Source organism: Podarcis pityusensis (assembly GCF_964106645.2).
Source record: "Podarcis pityusensis genome assembly, chromosome: 5".
Taxonomy (NCBI): domain Eukaryota; kingdom Metazoa; phylum Chordata; class Lepidosauria; order Squamata; family Lacertidae; genus Podarcis; species Podarcis pityusensis.
The window spans coordinates 35,244,602-35,261,381 of NC_138032.1; the positions used below are offsets into that span (position 1 = coordinate 35,244,602).

At 41.7% G+C, this 16,780-nt stretch overlaps 1 protein-coding gene and 1 long non-coding RNA gene across 9 annotated transcripts in view; one reads left to right on the forward strand and one right to left on the reverse strand.

Annotated features, from left to right (window-relative positions):
- Positions 1-16,617, reverse strand: part of ANKMY1 (ankyrin repeat and MYND domain containing 1) — a 42,215-nt gene extending 25,598 nt beyond the window's left edge. The window contains exons 1-8 of one of the 8 annotated variants that reach the window (XM_081006867.1): positions 16,394-16,617; positions 13,512-13,638; positions 8,216-8,534; positions 6,418-6,564; positions 5,011-5,480; positions 3,546-3,762; positions 3,071-3,235; positions 647-1,035 (exon numbers count right to left, since the gene is read on the reverse strand). In XM_081006867.1, the coding sequence (XP_080862993.1) occupies positions 647-1,035; positions 3,071-3,235; positions 3,546-3,762; positions 5,011-5,480; positions 6,418-6,564; positions 8,216-8,534; positions 13,512-13,615 (1,811 nt within the window). In that variant the 5' untranslated portion in view covers positions 13,616-13,638; positions 16,394-16,617. Of the gene's footprint in view, positions 1-646; positions 1,036-3,070; positions 3,236-3,545; positions 3,763-5,010; positions 5,481-6,417; positions 6,565-7,543; positions 7,647-8,215; positions 8,535-10,780; positions 10,916-13,309; positions 13,639-16,393 lie in introns of those variants that run through there. The other 7 variants (XM_081006869.1, XM_081006868.1, XM_081006871.1 and 4 more) reach the window with 7 other exon arrangements.
- LOC308477926 lies at positions 8,400-12,864 on the forward strand. Its single transcript, XR_013986757.1, has 3 exons — positions 8,400-8,526; positions 10,772-11,405; positions 12,379-12,864. It is a non-coding gene; the product is annotated as an uncharacterized lncRNA (long non-coding RNA).
- Positions 16,618-16,780: the final 163 nt, after the last annotated feature.

Consider the following 16,780-nt stretch of genomic DNA (forward strand, 5'->3'; position numbering starts at 1 on the left):
CATGCCTTGCCTGCAAAAACCCTCCCAATTTGATTATCTCGCTACCGCCACCTTCACCCGTTTCCCCTCCCAGCCAAGAAACTGCAAGGAGCACGAGGGGAAAACCTTTTGGAATCCCAGCCTGGCCTTTGTTGTGCTTTGCTTTGTGTTTTCTGCTTTCCTGTGGCCCACTTTATACTGGGTAACAGATTGCAGCCTGGTTTATTGCTTTCATTTTATGGATCAATGGTCTCATTAGATAGTAAAATTCATGTTAAATTGCTGCTTTAGGGGTTGTTTTTAAATGTCTAGAACGGATTAATCCAATTTGGATTACTTTCTATGGAAAAGCGTGCCTTGGTTTAAGAACGCTTTGGTTTAAGAACGGACTTCCGGAATGGATTAAGTTCATAAACCATGGTACCACTGTATACCGTCACTCAATACCAATGCAGCAAGCAAACTGCACCATTTCCGATCATTTTTCAGAGGTACCATATGATGCCTTCTAACCTTCCTTCTGATAAACTCTTCACTGCAAAATCAGGGAAGTTATACACAAAAGCTATCCATACTGAGCAGAGCCCAACTGGGACCACCCTAGCAGCAATATTAGTGTGGTCATTGGCTTCAGCAGGCTGCCCTGTGTTCTTCTATAGTCACTTACTCTGTTATTGATGCTGCCATTCTTCCCAGAGTGCCTTCCTGCTGAACGAGCCCTTCGCAGTCAGCGAAGTATGGCACTTTTAGCATGTGTTCACTAAGAGCAGCTGCACCGCGCTGCATGGCTTCTACTGAAACCTGAATCTTGAAGTTGTAAATGCCACAATTTGTCTCAGAGCTCTTTTCTACAGCGCTGCTCTCCGATTCCTCAGATGACTTAGCATATGTGCCACGTTCTGACTTTTCAGCAGAGCTCAACGGTGCTTCTGGTGATGCAGGGCTGGCAGAAGAGGATCCTTTCAATTCTGTACTCGGCTGAGATGGTTGAGAGGACTCCGACTGCGAAAATGGCATAGATCCTGGAGATATTTCTTCTGGCATTTCTTCCATCGCCTATATCAAGCAAACAAAAAACAAAAAAGTGGGGGGATGGGGGAAATTATTTCCAAAACCAGTTTGCTGCACCCCAACATAAAAAACTGCATTGTTAACATACACAGACAGACAAATTCATACCATTAGGTTGTCAAATAAAATAGCGAAAAAGTTGACGTATGTTACTCTTCTAAAGAATTTTACAGAAAGAATTTGTCAAATACACAACATATCTCTTATTTGTTTCATTTATACACCAACTGTTAAGTTGTGGGCGAACATATCAGACAACACAGCGATTCTTCCAAAGCAGCTCTTTATTTGTAAGCTGGAACAGAACTAACTGAGGAGCTCAGTCAGCCTGCTTATATAGAGCTCCAGACAATGTAACTGTTGCCATTTTCTAAAACTATCCAATCACTGAACGTCACTTTCGATCCTTCATTTGCATACAAACTATCCAATCACTGAACGTCACTTTTGATCCTTCATTTGCATAACTATCTACAGCATGCCCCTGCTGGCCCAGGGTGAGAACTTCAGTACATAACACCAACTTTCTTCCATGAAACTCAAAGTAGTATACAAATGCTCCAGCTCTACTCAGAACTGTCTAACTTCAGCAAGTCTGCTGCATTATATGCCTTTGGACTATGTTTTAGAGTTTAGACTCACTTCATTATGAATGGCTACTTGTAAGGGACAAATATATCCAGTTGTTGTAAGTGGCAAGGACTGCTATTCAGCTCTTTAACAGATACAAATGAGTTTGCTCCTATACACACAACATACAGGAGGGGCAAAATGTCCAATAAGAGAGATTTCAAACCTTATTTTTATCATTGTTAATAAATGTCAGGACTTCAAAATGTGTATTGGTTGTACTTGAATCCTCTTCATGAGCAACCCTACATAGTACACATTACAATAGACTACTCTAGAAGCACAATGCCATACAAGGCATAGTTATCACATCATGACCCAACATCTTCTTTAAGATCACAACTCTGGAGCAATTCATTTCACTCCACCTCATCATCTCTGGACTGCAATGCAAAGAAGGCTTCAGGCCGCTCTGCCTTGCAGCTTTGAGAGAGTAGTTATTTCTAGTAAATGAAATTACCGTATTTTTTGCACCATAACACTCACTTTTTTCCTCCTAGAAAGTAAGGGGAAATGTCTGTGCGTGTTATGGAGCGAATGCCTATGGGTGGCGGGGGGGATCTGCTGCAGTCGTGAGAAGAGTATCCATGGTTCCCCTTTCTTCCCTCCTCCATGGATCGCTTTGAAACAGCAAAGCAGGAGAAGAGCCACTGAGTGGGGAGGAGAGAGGGACAGAGAGCCTGCTTCTTTAAAGGAGCAAAGCGGGAGAGGAGAGGAGCCGCTTACACGAGTGTAAGCGGCTCCTGTCCGGTTGGCTCCTTTAAAGCAAGCAGGCTCTCTGTCCCTCTCTCCTCCCCACTCAGCTCGCTACATAGCAGCAAAGTTTTTCAGCTCGCTAAGCCGGGGATAAGCGGGGAGGAGGGAGAAAAGCAGAGCCTGCTTGCTTTAAAGGAGCAAAGTGGGAGAGGAGAGGAGCCTTCTCCTCTTGTACTCCTCTCCTGCATTATTAGCAGCATCCTTCTCCACCCACCCCACGCGTGTTCCTTCTCCTCTTAAACCCCTCTTCTGCATTATTAGCAGCATCCTTCTCCACACACCCCACGTGTGCTTCTTGTCCCTTGAGTGCTTTTCCTTCCCTCCCCACTTAAAACGTGGTTACAAAGCACGGATCCACATGGATCCTCAGGATTTTTGCATTGGGCTACTCCAAACTCACTGTCAGATCACATGTCTGTGGCCACAGCATGAACCACAAAAATCATACATCCACTGTTTCGTTTAGAATATTTTTTTTCTTGTTTTCCTCCTCTAAAAACTATGTGCGTGTTATGGTCGGGTGCGTGTTATAGAGCGAAAAATACGGTAATTTGGATCAACAGTAAAAGAAGAAGAAACTATTAGGCATTTCACTGAACCGTATTTCAGACTTACAGATTTATGATGGACTGACCTCTCTTCGAGAGAAGTTCCTTTCAGCAATGTTGGGCTGAAATGATTCTTCTGGGAAATAATGAATAACACACATAGAAAGAGCTGATAATCCTTCATCACTACATTTATTCACATCAGCCCCATTATCAAGAAGAAGGTTGATGATGTCATCATGGTAATTCATCTGCACAAGAAAACTATTTAGGTTATTTTCATACAGAATTAATACAATTTTCAGAAGCCTACTTATTTTTACTTTGAAAAAATGGAGTTTGACATTGTGGGTTTGTTGGGGGTAGATATATACTACAGGTAAGGTTTCATATTCCTCAACTGGGGATTTTCCCTTAACTTTCTGTTCATGTTCACAACTGCTACTCATAGCTATTACGGTACATTAAAAAAGAGGAATTATGTCACAGCATAGAAGACAAAACAAAACCAAGCCTATTTTGCCTTAACAGAATATAACATAGTAAGATATGCAGTCTCACAGCAGCAGCAGCAAGGGCAGTATATCCATGTACATCTGCTATATCTGGGGGGGCCAGGTTGTCCATCAGAATCTCATCAACTCTATTATAGTTTCCTTCGGCTGCCTTCTTAATCAGCTCTTCACCAGCAAGCTCTTTGGGACCTTTCTCTCCAAAGCCATTCCGGTAGCCTTCCAAAATGAAATTAACATCCCAGTCCACGTCCTTCTGGTAATGCCTAAAAATGAACAAAAAAAATGAAAAAGCTAGATAGACCATTTAAGTATTTCTATTCTCATCAGTTCTGACCTTCCAAAAAACTATTTGGAGTGATGGGATGGACAGTTTTCCCTTTCCTCACCTGTGTGTACATATCACTGGCCTAGCTTCTCACTGAGGTGATAAACCTGTATCTTGGCTGTACTACCTCAGACTGCCCATATATGTGCATGTGTGGTGAGTTATTGTAGGACCGAATGCTCTCCCATACAAAAATATTCCCTCTGTATACAAAACTAGGTTGTTGTTGTGACTATTATTAGACAAGTAGGAGGGTTTTCAATTTAGCCTTCTCCCCAATATGATAGAAAACTATGTGGAGGGGTTTTTTTATTTTTTGTCTTATATGAAAAGCAATCAGTCATGTAAGCATCCATGTTTAGTCTGAAGTGGCATGTCCCTGGCACAGGCTAACCCTCCCTGCAGTAGCTAGGCTTCTGCTCCTCCCTTCTTGCAACGGCTCCTTGGGCAGTTTGATAAACAGAGACAGGGTCACACCACACAAAGACCATGAATTCCATGCAGAGGGCCTTCTCGGTAGTGGCACCTGCCCAGTGGAAGACCCTCCCATCAGATGTCAAGGAAATAAACAACTATCTGACTTTTAGAAGACATCTGAAGGCAGCCCGGTATCAGGAAATGTTTAATGTCTGATGTTTTACAATTTTTTATATGTACTGTAAGCCACCCAGAGTGGCTGGGGAAAGCCAGCCAGATGGGCAGGGTATAAATAATAAAATTTATTGTTGTTATTATTATTATTCCAACAATTTCCAACTTGCATATGTCTCTTTCCATCTCCCTCCTTTCAATCTCCCCCCCCCCCCAGGAAATGGTGAAAGGACTATTGGGGGATGGAAGGAAAGGTTTGATAAAGGGGAGACAAGATTGGCTCAAGGCCACCCCAACCAACTCCCACACTACTAAGAAAACTAGTAGTGCCCAACAAGCAGTGCCACCAGTAATAACAAGGGAAAGGAAATGAATGCAACAATGAATGTTCATGGACCTTTTGGCATGTGTTGGGGCTTCATTGCAATTCAGCAACAACTGACATGACTACAGCAAAAGTGGTATAAATTTTAAAAAGTCACACAAGCTGAACTGCATCCAGTTGAAAAGAAGAAACAGCAGTAAGAAATGGGACTTCAGCAGCACTATCAAATGTATAGCTATCATCTCGTCTTTTTCTCACATTACCACTTACCTATATCTATAGATGTGTTTCTGCATCTTGACCAAGAAAGGTGTTATATTGGTTATAGGCCATAGTTTTTCATAAGCCAACCGTTTCTTTTCCTTAAAATACTGGCAATCAAAGTCTTTCAGGAAGGTCTTAGTGTGAGGAAGATTATCCGCATCAATTGAGTATATGTACAGGTTTTCAGGCAATGTGTAGCTATCATCATCTAAAAGAAGACGCTTGTAGTGGTAGAAAAATGGGTCCTTCTCCTCATTCAGATCCCAAAACTTATGCGTATCCTCTGAAATATACTCTCTGCTAGTCTCAGCATCAAAATAGACACTAAGTTCTGGGAAATCCGCAAGAGTGAAATATCCAGGTATTTCCGTACATAGTTTAATTATATGATTTCGATGCCACAATCCAATGTCTTGACTATCATCTGGATGGGTTTCAATTCCTGGTCCAAACCGCTCATCCCCCTTGTAAAGCCCCTTTCGGCAGGAAAAAACGAGAACAGAAGATGCAAGAGAGAACCACAAACAGAATTCACACAGTTTAATTCAACTTGCAATAATCTCATCTCACCAAAAACAATTAGCGGCATGATCCTGTCAAGTGCCTAAAAACATTCTTACCCATTCTTTACCAGCAGGATTTGGATTAATTTTATTATTAGCACTGAATTTTTCTGAAAAGCAATGCTTGAAACAAAAAAGGTAGGATCCATGAAAAAGATGCAGAAATTAAGACTGTATCTGATTTTACATGATCATTATTGTTGCTTATTAAATTTGTATACTGCCCTTTGCCAACAGGTTTCATGCAATCTTGTGTAATTTGATTTATTAGACATATATTGCTTTATACTAAAAAAAATCTTCAAGGGATTATATATATTATATTTAACAATGCTCAATAAGAGTATAGAAACAGTTATAAACACACACTTTAATCAGAATTCAAGCACCAGATTTTTTAGTGAATTCCAAGAGCTGAAATTCTACATCCGCTCCTCTTACTAGGTACATCTGGCATAGACCCCTTAAGTATGCACGGGGGGGGGGGGGATCTCCTTAGTAAACTGCTTCAGAGCGCTTTTTGAAATATACTTTTCCATTTTAGTTTGCTTTTATACACAAAAGTTTGCAAAATCCACACCTTATCCAGCTGCTATTACCTGGTATCTATCACTTCCTTACACATTTTCTAAATTCTGTGCAAACAGATCGAAACAATATGTCCTATGTTGCTTTTTTTGTTGCGCACAGGACACTAACTAGCTTTGAAGTGCATTCATTTTCTAATTTTAAAATGAGCAAATTTGTACTAACTCTGAAACATTCAAACACAGAAGTTTTCTGCAATTACTTGAACTTCACATCATACCTATCAAACAGCACTATGATAATTAGAAATACTTTTTATTACCTGAAATTTTCTTCCATCATTAAACTCCATGATACCATAGCCTTCTTTACGGCTAAGATAAAATGACCCTATAAATTTGGAGCCATCAGGCCAGAAGTAAACCCCTTTGCCATGACGGTGATCTTTATAAAACTGCCCCACATATCTCTGCAATAAAACAGAAAGAAAGTTAGGGGAGAGCAGGTGAAGTACAGTGGCAGTTACAACCGACTGCAAGTATGTATCACAGAACTCTCATGAAGAATATTATGGAAAGAAATAAAAGAAGGATTTAACTAGTATTTTCAATACAGTTTAAGCATGGTAGCATTCATTTCCAAGTCAGGGAGGCTTATTCCACTTGGCTTCATCCTGAGGAAATGACTGCACAGAAACATATTGAGAATTACAACATTTAATAAAAATGGAATATATGGAGGATAAAAGTTCAAACAAAGTTAGTATACCTGTTCAATCCAGGATTTACAGTCTTGGAAAATTTCATTAATATCAGATTTATTAGGGTGAATTACTTTCATTTCAAATCAGAAAAACTGGGTAAGAGTATACACTCAACTATGACAGAGATATACTTATTAAATTTTGCCCTAGCAAGCATTACTGAGTGTAAACAAGGAAGTCAGAGTGATCTACTTGACAAAAGGAATAAACAGAACACATGACATTTTATTTGAAAGCAGCAGACCAGAACTATTTAGTAATCTACACATTTGTGACTATAGGAAGACCGCAAGTTGCACACATTTAACTTGTGCGCATTCAGCTTTACGCGTACGGCAAAATAAATAAATACGAAGGGGGCAGAAAGGAGGTAGGGTTCCAGGAAACATGACTTTGGAAATTGCATCTGCCACTGATCCCAGTGGGTTTTGACTATACACAATTTTGGCTGTAGGCATGATCCCTGGAACGTAACCCCCGTGTAAGCTGTGGACCTACTGTATTCCATATCTATACCCTTGTAGTTGAGAGTAGCAGCAAGAACAAACCACTGTAGCAGCTAGGTCATCTGGAAGCCAGGAGAATGACTTGTATTTTAAAAAATAACTATCTTCCCCTTGTGCTTTCTGTGCTGCCTTGCGATAGTACATACAGTATTTTAATTAAACAAACATGAATTACTCACAAAAATGATAACTGCATCTAAATACATTAGAAAGGGTCTGGAAACCAAGCCTTATGAGGAACAGTAGAGGGAACTGGGTATGTTTAGCCTGGAAAAGAGGAGACTGAGAAGAAATTATAACCATCTTCAAACTGTGCATAGCTTGGCATTAGATGCTGGTTGAACTATGTATCTTATTTACTGAACATTTACCGTTTAGACTTGAAACTAACATGACTAAACCTGCTTCCAATAGTACGTTTTGTGAACCACAAATGTTAAAATGTTAGACTATGGGCTGCAGTTGCACTTAATATCAAGTTTTAGTAATAAACAAGAAATTAATATTTTATTAAAGTTGTTATTTCCTATGGAAAAGAAGTCACACTGCCTTTCAAGGTGCATGCATGTTTTAGGCTGCAATCCTAACCTTGTCTATTTAGAAATAAATCCTATTGATTCCAATGAGGTTTACATCCAGATAAACAGAATAAGGTTTGCATAAACTAATGGGATTTACATCTACGTAAACATGCCTAGATCATGCTATTAAACAAACATTAAACAGATAGGATTCCGATATAAAAACTTACCTTGGCTAGTTTTGTTTATTATCATCATTATATATAAGAATAGCAACGTTTTTAGATGCAAGAACATACATTGCAACATTTTAATATTAAGCCGGTTTACCTCACCATTGTCCCACGCAAATTCTCCATACCCAAGTTTTAGATCCAATGCAAATTCTCCTCTATAGCGAGAACCATCAGGCCACTCTTGTACACCAACTTTAGTTTCAATCTTGTTGTTGTTCATGTCTTCTTCACAATATAATAAATATTGCTGTTCACTTTCTTCCTCATAATCTTCAGCCTCTTCTTCTTCTTCCTCTTCTTCCTCTTCTTCATCACCATCATAATCAAGTGCAGATTCTGGCTCATGCTCAGTTTCATCTTCCAGTTCAACATCCCTTGACATGCCACGTCTTCTCTTTTTTTTTGGTTTCACTCTGAAATCATTATTAGAAAGAGTCGCCAATGTTAAATTACCAAACTGAGGACACAGAACATTAATCAACCAAAGACCTGGTGAAAGAGATACGTTTTCGCCCAGAGCCTAAAGATATGTAAAGGTGGTACCAGTTGAGCCTCCCTGCAGAGAGCATTCCACAAACAGGGAGCCACCGCAAAAAAGGCCCGCTCTCATGTTGCCATCCGCACACCTCTTGATGATGAAGGAGGCACACAAAGGAGGGCTTCAGATGATGAACACAGGGTCAATATTGCACCTCTGAAAGGTTTTTAGTCTGTCTGAGGCTTACAACAATTTTAAAAAGAAATAATCTTAAGATAATTCTAAGAAAGTGTGCTTCCTAGTAATTTAACGAAATACGCGGGTGGCACTGTGGGTTAAACCACAGAGCCTAGGACTTGCCGATCAGAAGGTCGGCAGTTCAAATCCCTGCAACGAGGTGAGCTCCCATTGCCCTGCTCCTGCCAACCTAGCAGTTCGAAAGCACGTCAAAGTGCAAGTAGATAAATAGAAATACCTTCTCTGGCGGGAAGGTAAATGGCATTTCCGTGCACTGCTCTGGTTCGCTAGAAGCGGCTTCGTCATGCTGGCCACATGACCCGGAAGCTGTACGCTGGCTCCCCCGGCCAATAAAGCGAGATGAGCGCCACAACCCCAGAGTCAGTCACAACTGGACCTAATGGTCAGGGGTCCCTTTACCTTTACCTATCTACAGGAATGTTTAATACAAAGAGCCATACCCCAGCAACCAAATGAAAAGAGCCAGCAGAATCTTAATGCAGAATCTAGTGACTATATCTAGATGCCTGACTCTATAGAAAGATCACGTCTGCTCTTTGCCACCCATCAAACTCAAGTGGTACATAAGAGAGTTCACCCCACAGAAGAAAATTCCCCATACCGATACCACCTTCACTATTTCATGGCACTTAAATCACGTAAAATATGTCAAGTACTTCCCATACAGAGAAACAAACACAAACATTCTCCGCCCCCCACCCCATCTATCTACAATATGTTCCCCTAAAGAGATTGGCCGTGGCTGCCAGAGAAACCTGTTAATTACGATAGACAGATAAATCAATGTGCTTGTATATGGCACACCACACTCCAGTGATTTTGGTTTTACCTGTCACAAGATTTTTTAAAAGTTTACAGTACACTAAGCATCACAGTTCAAGCCTCAGGGGTAGTTCTGCATAAAACTTTGCAGTACCCCTTGCACAGGTGCATTCTTCATCTGCCATAGGCAACATTAGTATGCTCCTGATTCTGACTCTAAACAAACACTGAGGACACATTTTATGCACTGTGGGAAGCAACCATCATAAATCAATGTACTTTATGGCACCCACCAAGCTGCTAGCTTTAAATACTCGATCAGTTGGTAGAGCATGAGGCTCTTAATCTCAGGGTTGTGGGTTTGAGCCCCACGTTAATTATTCATTATTATTATTATTATTATTACTATTATTATTTATACCTCGCCCATCAGCCTGGGTTTCCCCAGCCACTCTTGCTTCCTGCATTGCAGGGGATTAGACTAGAATCTAGATGATCCTTGTGGTTACTTCCAACTCTAGAATTCTGTAGACGCAGATATTGCCAAATGGTACACACAGTGTTTTTTTCTGGGGGGATGCAGGGGTACGCACACCCCTAAACATTTTGTGAATCTTTGTACTTTTGTCAATTTACTGTATTTATTTTTCCAGATTTGGACTATAAAATGGTGATTTTGGGGACATATATACCCTTTGCTCCTGTCCAACCACATTACGTTTTTATGTGGTATTCACTCCCAACAGTAAGCTCATGTTTGGTTTTCCCAAAGTGGTTAACGAAATCTAAAATCAATAACTTGCGTCATTTTTAAATGCTTACACTTAAAAGTAAAACAATAAAAACACCCCAAGGTAGGAGAGAAGAAGAAACCCTCACAAATTCCACCAGTTTTCACCCATCTATATGCACCCACCCACGACGTGCCAGAATGGCCGCGTGTCCGTTTATGCCTTCGCACACGCAGCCCAGCTCCACCGTTCACACGTAACTTTCCCCACGCGTGCACACCTGCAGCCACGCGGGGGGATTGTGACGCGCCTGGGCTTCCGCCAGAGGTCTCCCGAGGACAATCAACCTCTTTCCCTCCAACCCACCCACCCTCCAAGTAAGCAGAAGCCCCGGCTATGAGAAGCCCCCGAAGGCGGCCAGGGCACCCACCCAGGAGCCGCAGCGGCGCCCCCGGCAGCCTCCATTCGGCCTGGACGCCCAGAGAGAGGAGGCTCTAGCTCTGGCTGAACCCGCCGGATCCGCAGAAGAGCCGAGGGCGCAACGTAACAGACCCTCGGTGGCCGGAGAGCGGCTGCCCCTCAACGGAAAAGGCGACGCGCGTCTGGTCCGCTACGCAGGTGCCGAGCGACTCCCGCCAACCCCTCTCTCCCGTTTGGGCAGCGCCGCCTCCCTGTTCCCATAGAAACCGAGGCGGGGGGGGGTTGGCGCAGGCGCACGCGCGGCCTCCTTGGGCCCAACTGCCGCGGGCCCTTTGATCCCTGAGGTGACTTTCCTGCCCAGGTGTTGAATTGTCACGTGACGTCCCTGCCCTCCCACCACCACCACCCCACGCCAATTCTCCCTGATTCCTTTCCCTGGAGGAAAGCCTTCTTTGGTACTGTATTCCTATATCCCGTGTTTCTCACAACAGTGAACAAACTAAGAATACAAATATTTATTCTATGCAATGAAGGATGGCAGGCACATGTGTCTATCTTCGTTGCTTTCACCGCTCTTTGGTGATCAGGTGTCACCTTTAGCAGAAAATTAATCTACATTCAGTCACGCCTTGTTGGTTCACAATGGTATGTAATTATAATCGGATCTAGACTGAAATTTGAAAATATTGGGTGCATCTTTTTCTTTCCTGCAGCAGCGATAACAAAGATGCCCAGTCGAAACAAAATTTAAAAAAAAATCCTTCCAGTAGCACCTTAGAGACCAACTAAGTTTGTCATTGGTATGAGCTTTCGTGTGCATGCACACTTCTTCAGATACCCAGTGCTTTTCTACAATAAATAAATGTTTAGGGGTACTACCATTTTGACTCAAAAAAATCACCATTTTATAGTTCAAATCAGGGAAAATAAATACAGTAAATGGACAAAAGGCTGTCATCAGGGGTAGCAACGGAACGGACAATTCAGCATGCTAGAGAAGGAACTAAAAAAATTTAAATTTGTAGTTTCTTCTCCCATTAGGTTCACAAAGTATTTAGGGATATGCGTACCCCTGCGTCCCCCCCCCCCCCAGAAAAAGCACTGAAGATGCCTACTAACAGAGAACTCATTCTCTGAATCCTTGGCATAAAAAGCCCAAGTCAAATTTATATGGCCCCTTTAGATAGATGATCCTTGATGTAAGGAGTTCCTGCTTGCCATCATTTGTAACTGCTTGATAACCTAAGAAGAGCCATACTCTAGATCAAGCCAAAGGTAAGTCTAGTCTAGCCTTGTGTTCTCACAGCAGCCAGCCAGATGCCATTGAGAAGTCCGCATGCAGGACTGAGTAATGTAATGGCAAGCTCGCCACTTGTGATTTCCAAGCAACTGGTATTCAGATATATTGCCTGTGATGCTGGCTATCATCATATTGCATCTGAGCCTTGTCATGTTATTGTTACTCTCTAATAGGCTGTGTGAGCTACCTTGCCAGGCGGTTTCTGTAGTGTGACATACATCTATAGGCAAGTCATCCTGTCTTTTTGTTTTTTGTTTAAAAAGGATAGTGACAACAAGGCTGTCCAGATCTTCCTGCAGCCATTGCAGCCATTTCCTGAAGCTGCTGGTTCCCCCCCCCCCCCGAAGGTATTTACACCTTCTGCACTGGAATACAGATAACTATTTCCTAACTTTCAGTCCAGCCAGTATATGAAAATGGAATATCACAGTAACCAACTTGGAAGTGCCAATCAAAGGTGGAAAATGTTTCAGATGATTGTGGATATGGGAAAACAAATGATACAGAATAGGCACCAGAATGCACTGGTTGTTTCCAAATGGTCACAGATAGCAAGCTACTTGAGTAGCTATATTCTGATGTTTGCAAGTCAGGATGCAAAATTAAAGCCCATTCCAATGGCCATTTGTGAACAAGCTTACAAATCACTATGTAAACTGCCAAAGAACGCTTGATTTACCCAGAGTTGCCCCACTTCTTCCTTGACCTCAGAATCTGCCAAGGCCCTTCCCAAATTTTTGTTTTGGTGGGGTTGTTTGTTGGAGACATTGCTTATTTTGGGGGGAGATGTTCCTGCTTTTGGGGGGGGAGATGTTCCTGCTTTTTTGGGGGGAGATGTTCCTGCCATTTACTTTGAGGAGTCTTGGATATTTTGCCTAATTTTTGGAGATTGGATGTGTGTCCAAACCTCACCAGTATTTCTTCTGTTAAATGGATATTTTGTGGTGCCCATGAAAGATTTCTAAATTTGCTCCTAGCCCCTAACAGGTTGAGGACTTTTTTAATGCATTCAGCTGTATCTCAGTTAAAGAATATGCAGTAGCAATATATAAACAGATAATTTAAAACTCTATAAAGCAGTCAGTAACAGAAAATTATTCAGCACCTTTAAACAGAAGCCCAGCATGACCACAAATCACAATAAAATAGTAGAAATCAGAACCACAAATTTCTACAGCCTGGTTAGTCATTGTGTAAAACAACAGTTAACAATTTCATTTAAAAGAGCTGCTTACGGACTTGTAGGGATACGGCCTGTCCAATCTCACTTGAAAGAGAGTTCCACACATATCCTTTTTAAAGAAGCATGTTTGTCTTTAAAGCTGTAAATGTCAACTCGCACATCTCTGAGTCATTATATAATTTGAATGGTTATGAGTTCTGTTGTTATTCAAAGCGGAGAAAAGCCTCTCCATTAAAATGGCTTGGTCCTTGCTCTTACTCAGTATCAGTGTTCAGTTTCTTCTTCATCATCATCATAATCAAGTGCAGATTCTGCCTCATTTTCTGTTTTATCTTCCCCTTCGTCTTCTCTTGGGATGCCATCTCCTACTTCCTCTTTGTTCACTCTGGAAGCATGAGCAGAAAGCATCACTAATGTTAATTTACCAAACTGAGGTCGTCTAACCCTAAACTCACATTTCGAAGTTCCACTGATTTCAAAGTGACTTACTTGGAAATAAGTATGCTTAGACGGCATCTTAAAAAGCAGAGACATCACCTTGCCAACAAAGGTCCGTATAGTTAAAGCTATGGTTTTCCCAGTAGTGATGTATGGAAGTGAAAGCTGGACCATAAAGAAGGCTGATCACCGAAGAATTGATGCTTTTGAATTATGGTCCTGGAGGAGACTCTTGAGAGTCCCGTGGACTGCAAGAAGATCAAACCTATCCATTCTTAAGGAAATCAGCCCCGAGTGCTCACTGGAAGGACAGGTCGTGAAGCTGAGGCTCCAATACTTTGGCCACCTCATGAGAAGAGAAGACTCCCTGGAAAAGACCCTGATGTTGGGAAAGATGGAGGGCACAAGGAGAAGGGGACGACAGAGGACGGGATGGTTGGACAGTGTTGTTGAAGCTACCAGCATGAGTTTGACCATACTGGGGGAGGCAGTGGAAGACAGGAGTGCCTGGCGTGCTCTGGTCCATGGGGTCACGAAGAGTCGGACACGACTAAACGAGTAAACAACAACAACAGTGTGCCTATTGACCATTGCACAAAATCCCTTCGTACTTTTTTTGTGCAATGCTCTCCCAGCCCTCATTTGACAAGAGAGTAAAGTAACATCTGAATAAGCCCTCTGGGGTTGCATTCTGGGGATCGCTCCTAAAGCCAAAATCACATACTCTATAGTCAAAACACATTGTGTGAAATGGCAGGTGGGATTGCCAAAGTCTTGTTTCTTTCTTTCTCTCTCTTTTTTTGCCAAGCACTTTCTACCTCAAGGATCTCCTCTCCCCCTCCCCCATATGAACCAATCCAGACCCTGCAAAAAATTATCATCTAAGGCCCTTCTCTGTGAGCCTTCTCTTTGAAAGGTCCAGAGGGTAGCAAGACAGTAATGGCCTTTTCTGTGGTGGCTTACCAGTTGTGGAATGCTCTCTCCAAAAATCCCTCTCCAATAACTAATAACCAATAACACCACCCCCCAGGGCTATGGCATTTTATTTAAAACACATAAAGGGTTTTATGATTAAGTGATATACAAATGCTGTCATATAAAGCAGTAAATCACTCAGCATCTACTAAAATAGCAGACAATGGTAATTGTAATGCATTGGTTCCTTCCAAACAGCCATAGGAATACATGGAGAATTCTGAATTGTCTCATTCATGTATGACTATTTTAAATTAATGTACTTATTGAATACATTTATATGCCACATTTCAGGGGGGAGGTTCCACACAAGGGAACAAACACAAATGTATAAATTAAAGAATGTGCAGTACCAATATGTAAAGCACCTTTAAACAAAAGCCCAATATGACCATAAGGTAAAGGGACCCCTGACCATTAGGTTCAGTTGTGGCCGACTCTGGGGTTGCAGCGCTCATCTTGCTTTATTGGCCGAGGGAGCCGGCGTACAGCTTCCAGGTCATGTGGCCAGCATGACTAAGCTGCTTCTGGCGAACCAGAGCAGCGCATGGTAACGCCATTTACCTTCCCGCAGGAGTGGTACCTATTTATCTACTTGCACTTTGACGTGCTTTCGAACTGCTAGGTTGGCAGAAGCAGGGACCGAGCAACGGGAGCTCACCCCGTCGCGGGGATTCGAACCGCCAACCTTCTGATCAGCAAGTCCTAGGCTCTGTGGTTTAACCCACAGCGCCACCCGTGTCCCATAAATCACAATAAAATAGTAGAAATCAGCACCACAAATTTGCACAGCCCAGTTAGTCATGTAAAACAACAGTTAACAAATTCGTTTTCAAGGCCTGCTTACAGACTTGTGGGGATATTATGGCCTGTTAATCTCACTTGAAAGAGAGTTCCGCATGTATCCTCTTTAAAGAAGCATGTGTGTCTTTAAAGCTGTAACTGTCAACTCACACATCTGAGTCATTATATAGTTGGAATTGTTATGAATTTTGGTCCTCTCAATCAGTATCAGTGGTCAAATAAATAAATTCCTTTGGAGTGTTGGATGGACTTCCCCCAAAGATCAGCTTCAGAGCTTAAGAGTACTTCTAGATCCGAGCATCCATCTGATGTCCAGGTTAAGCGGCCAGAAACATTCATGATTAGATCCTGTTCCCCTGTCAACCCTCTTGAATTAATCTGTCTTTGTATAATGTTTATTATTATTACCATAATTGCATCAGGATTTTATTTTTCTAACCTGCTTTGAGACCAGTGGTTGAAAAGCAGTATATAAGATGCCAAATAAATTAATCAAATCACATTTGATCCCTTGTACTATGTTGTGCTGAAGGACCAAAGGGTCTGAATATGACTTCTTTTCCCCATGCATGAATACTGGCAAGACATACCAAAAGTCTACATTTGGTACAGAAGTTTATAGGACAATGCTGGCCCAAATTATTTTACCATAAAATGTACTAATGCTTGGGTGTCTGGGAGTCCTTTCTGTGCTTGTATGAAAAGGTTCACACTTTCCTTTCAGACAAGTTTTATACGCTGTGGTTCTCGCAGATAAATAATACCATGAAATGTGCCCTAAAATCAAGAAGGATCCAAATATGCCATTTGAAAAAAAAAATCACTATTTGAAGCCAAGCATCTGTGGGATGGATAGGGATTCAAGATAGATTCCTGATCTGGCAAGCTTCAACAACATTAACTTTAGGAACTCATGCACTAACCTGTGTTTCTTGGGTAGAGGCTCAGTCTTGTTTTAATGTGTGTGTATGTACAAGAGAGAGATACTTGAAAGAATCTACAGAACATGACTTCACAATGGCAGTTGGAGCTATTATTTACAGAATCAAGGAGTTATGTTTCCATGGTACTAGATTATTCCATGGTACTAGATTAAAGCAAAGATTATGGCATAATGCACACAGTGACTTGCGATCTCGATCACACACAGTCTGTAGTCCACTGGCAGTAGGAGTACAATATGTTTAAATTAACATCTTACATTAAAAACTTGACAGTACCAAACTATTGAAGGCTTTTCATCAAAGCCAGACTAAACTTCTTTCCTTCTGCAGTGTTGGATGGCAGGTTGAGAGGAGTTCCCTACCAGG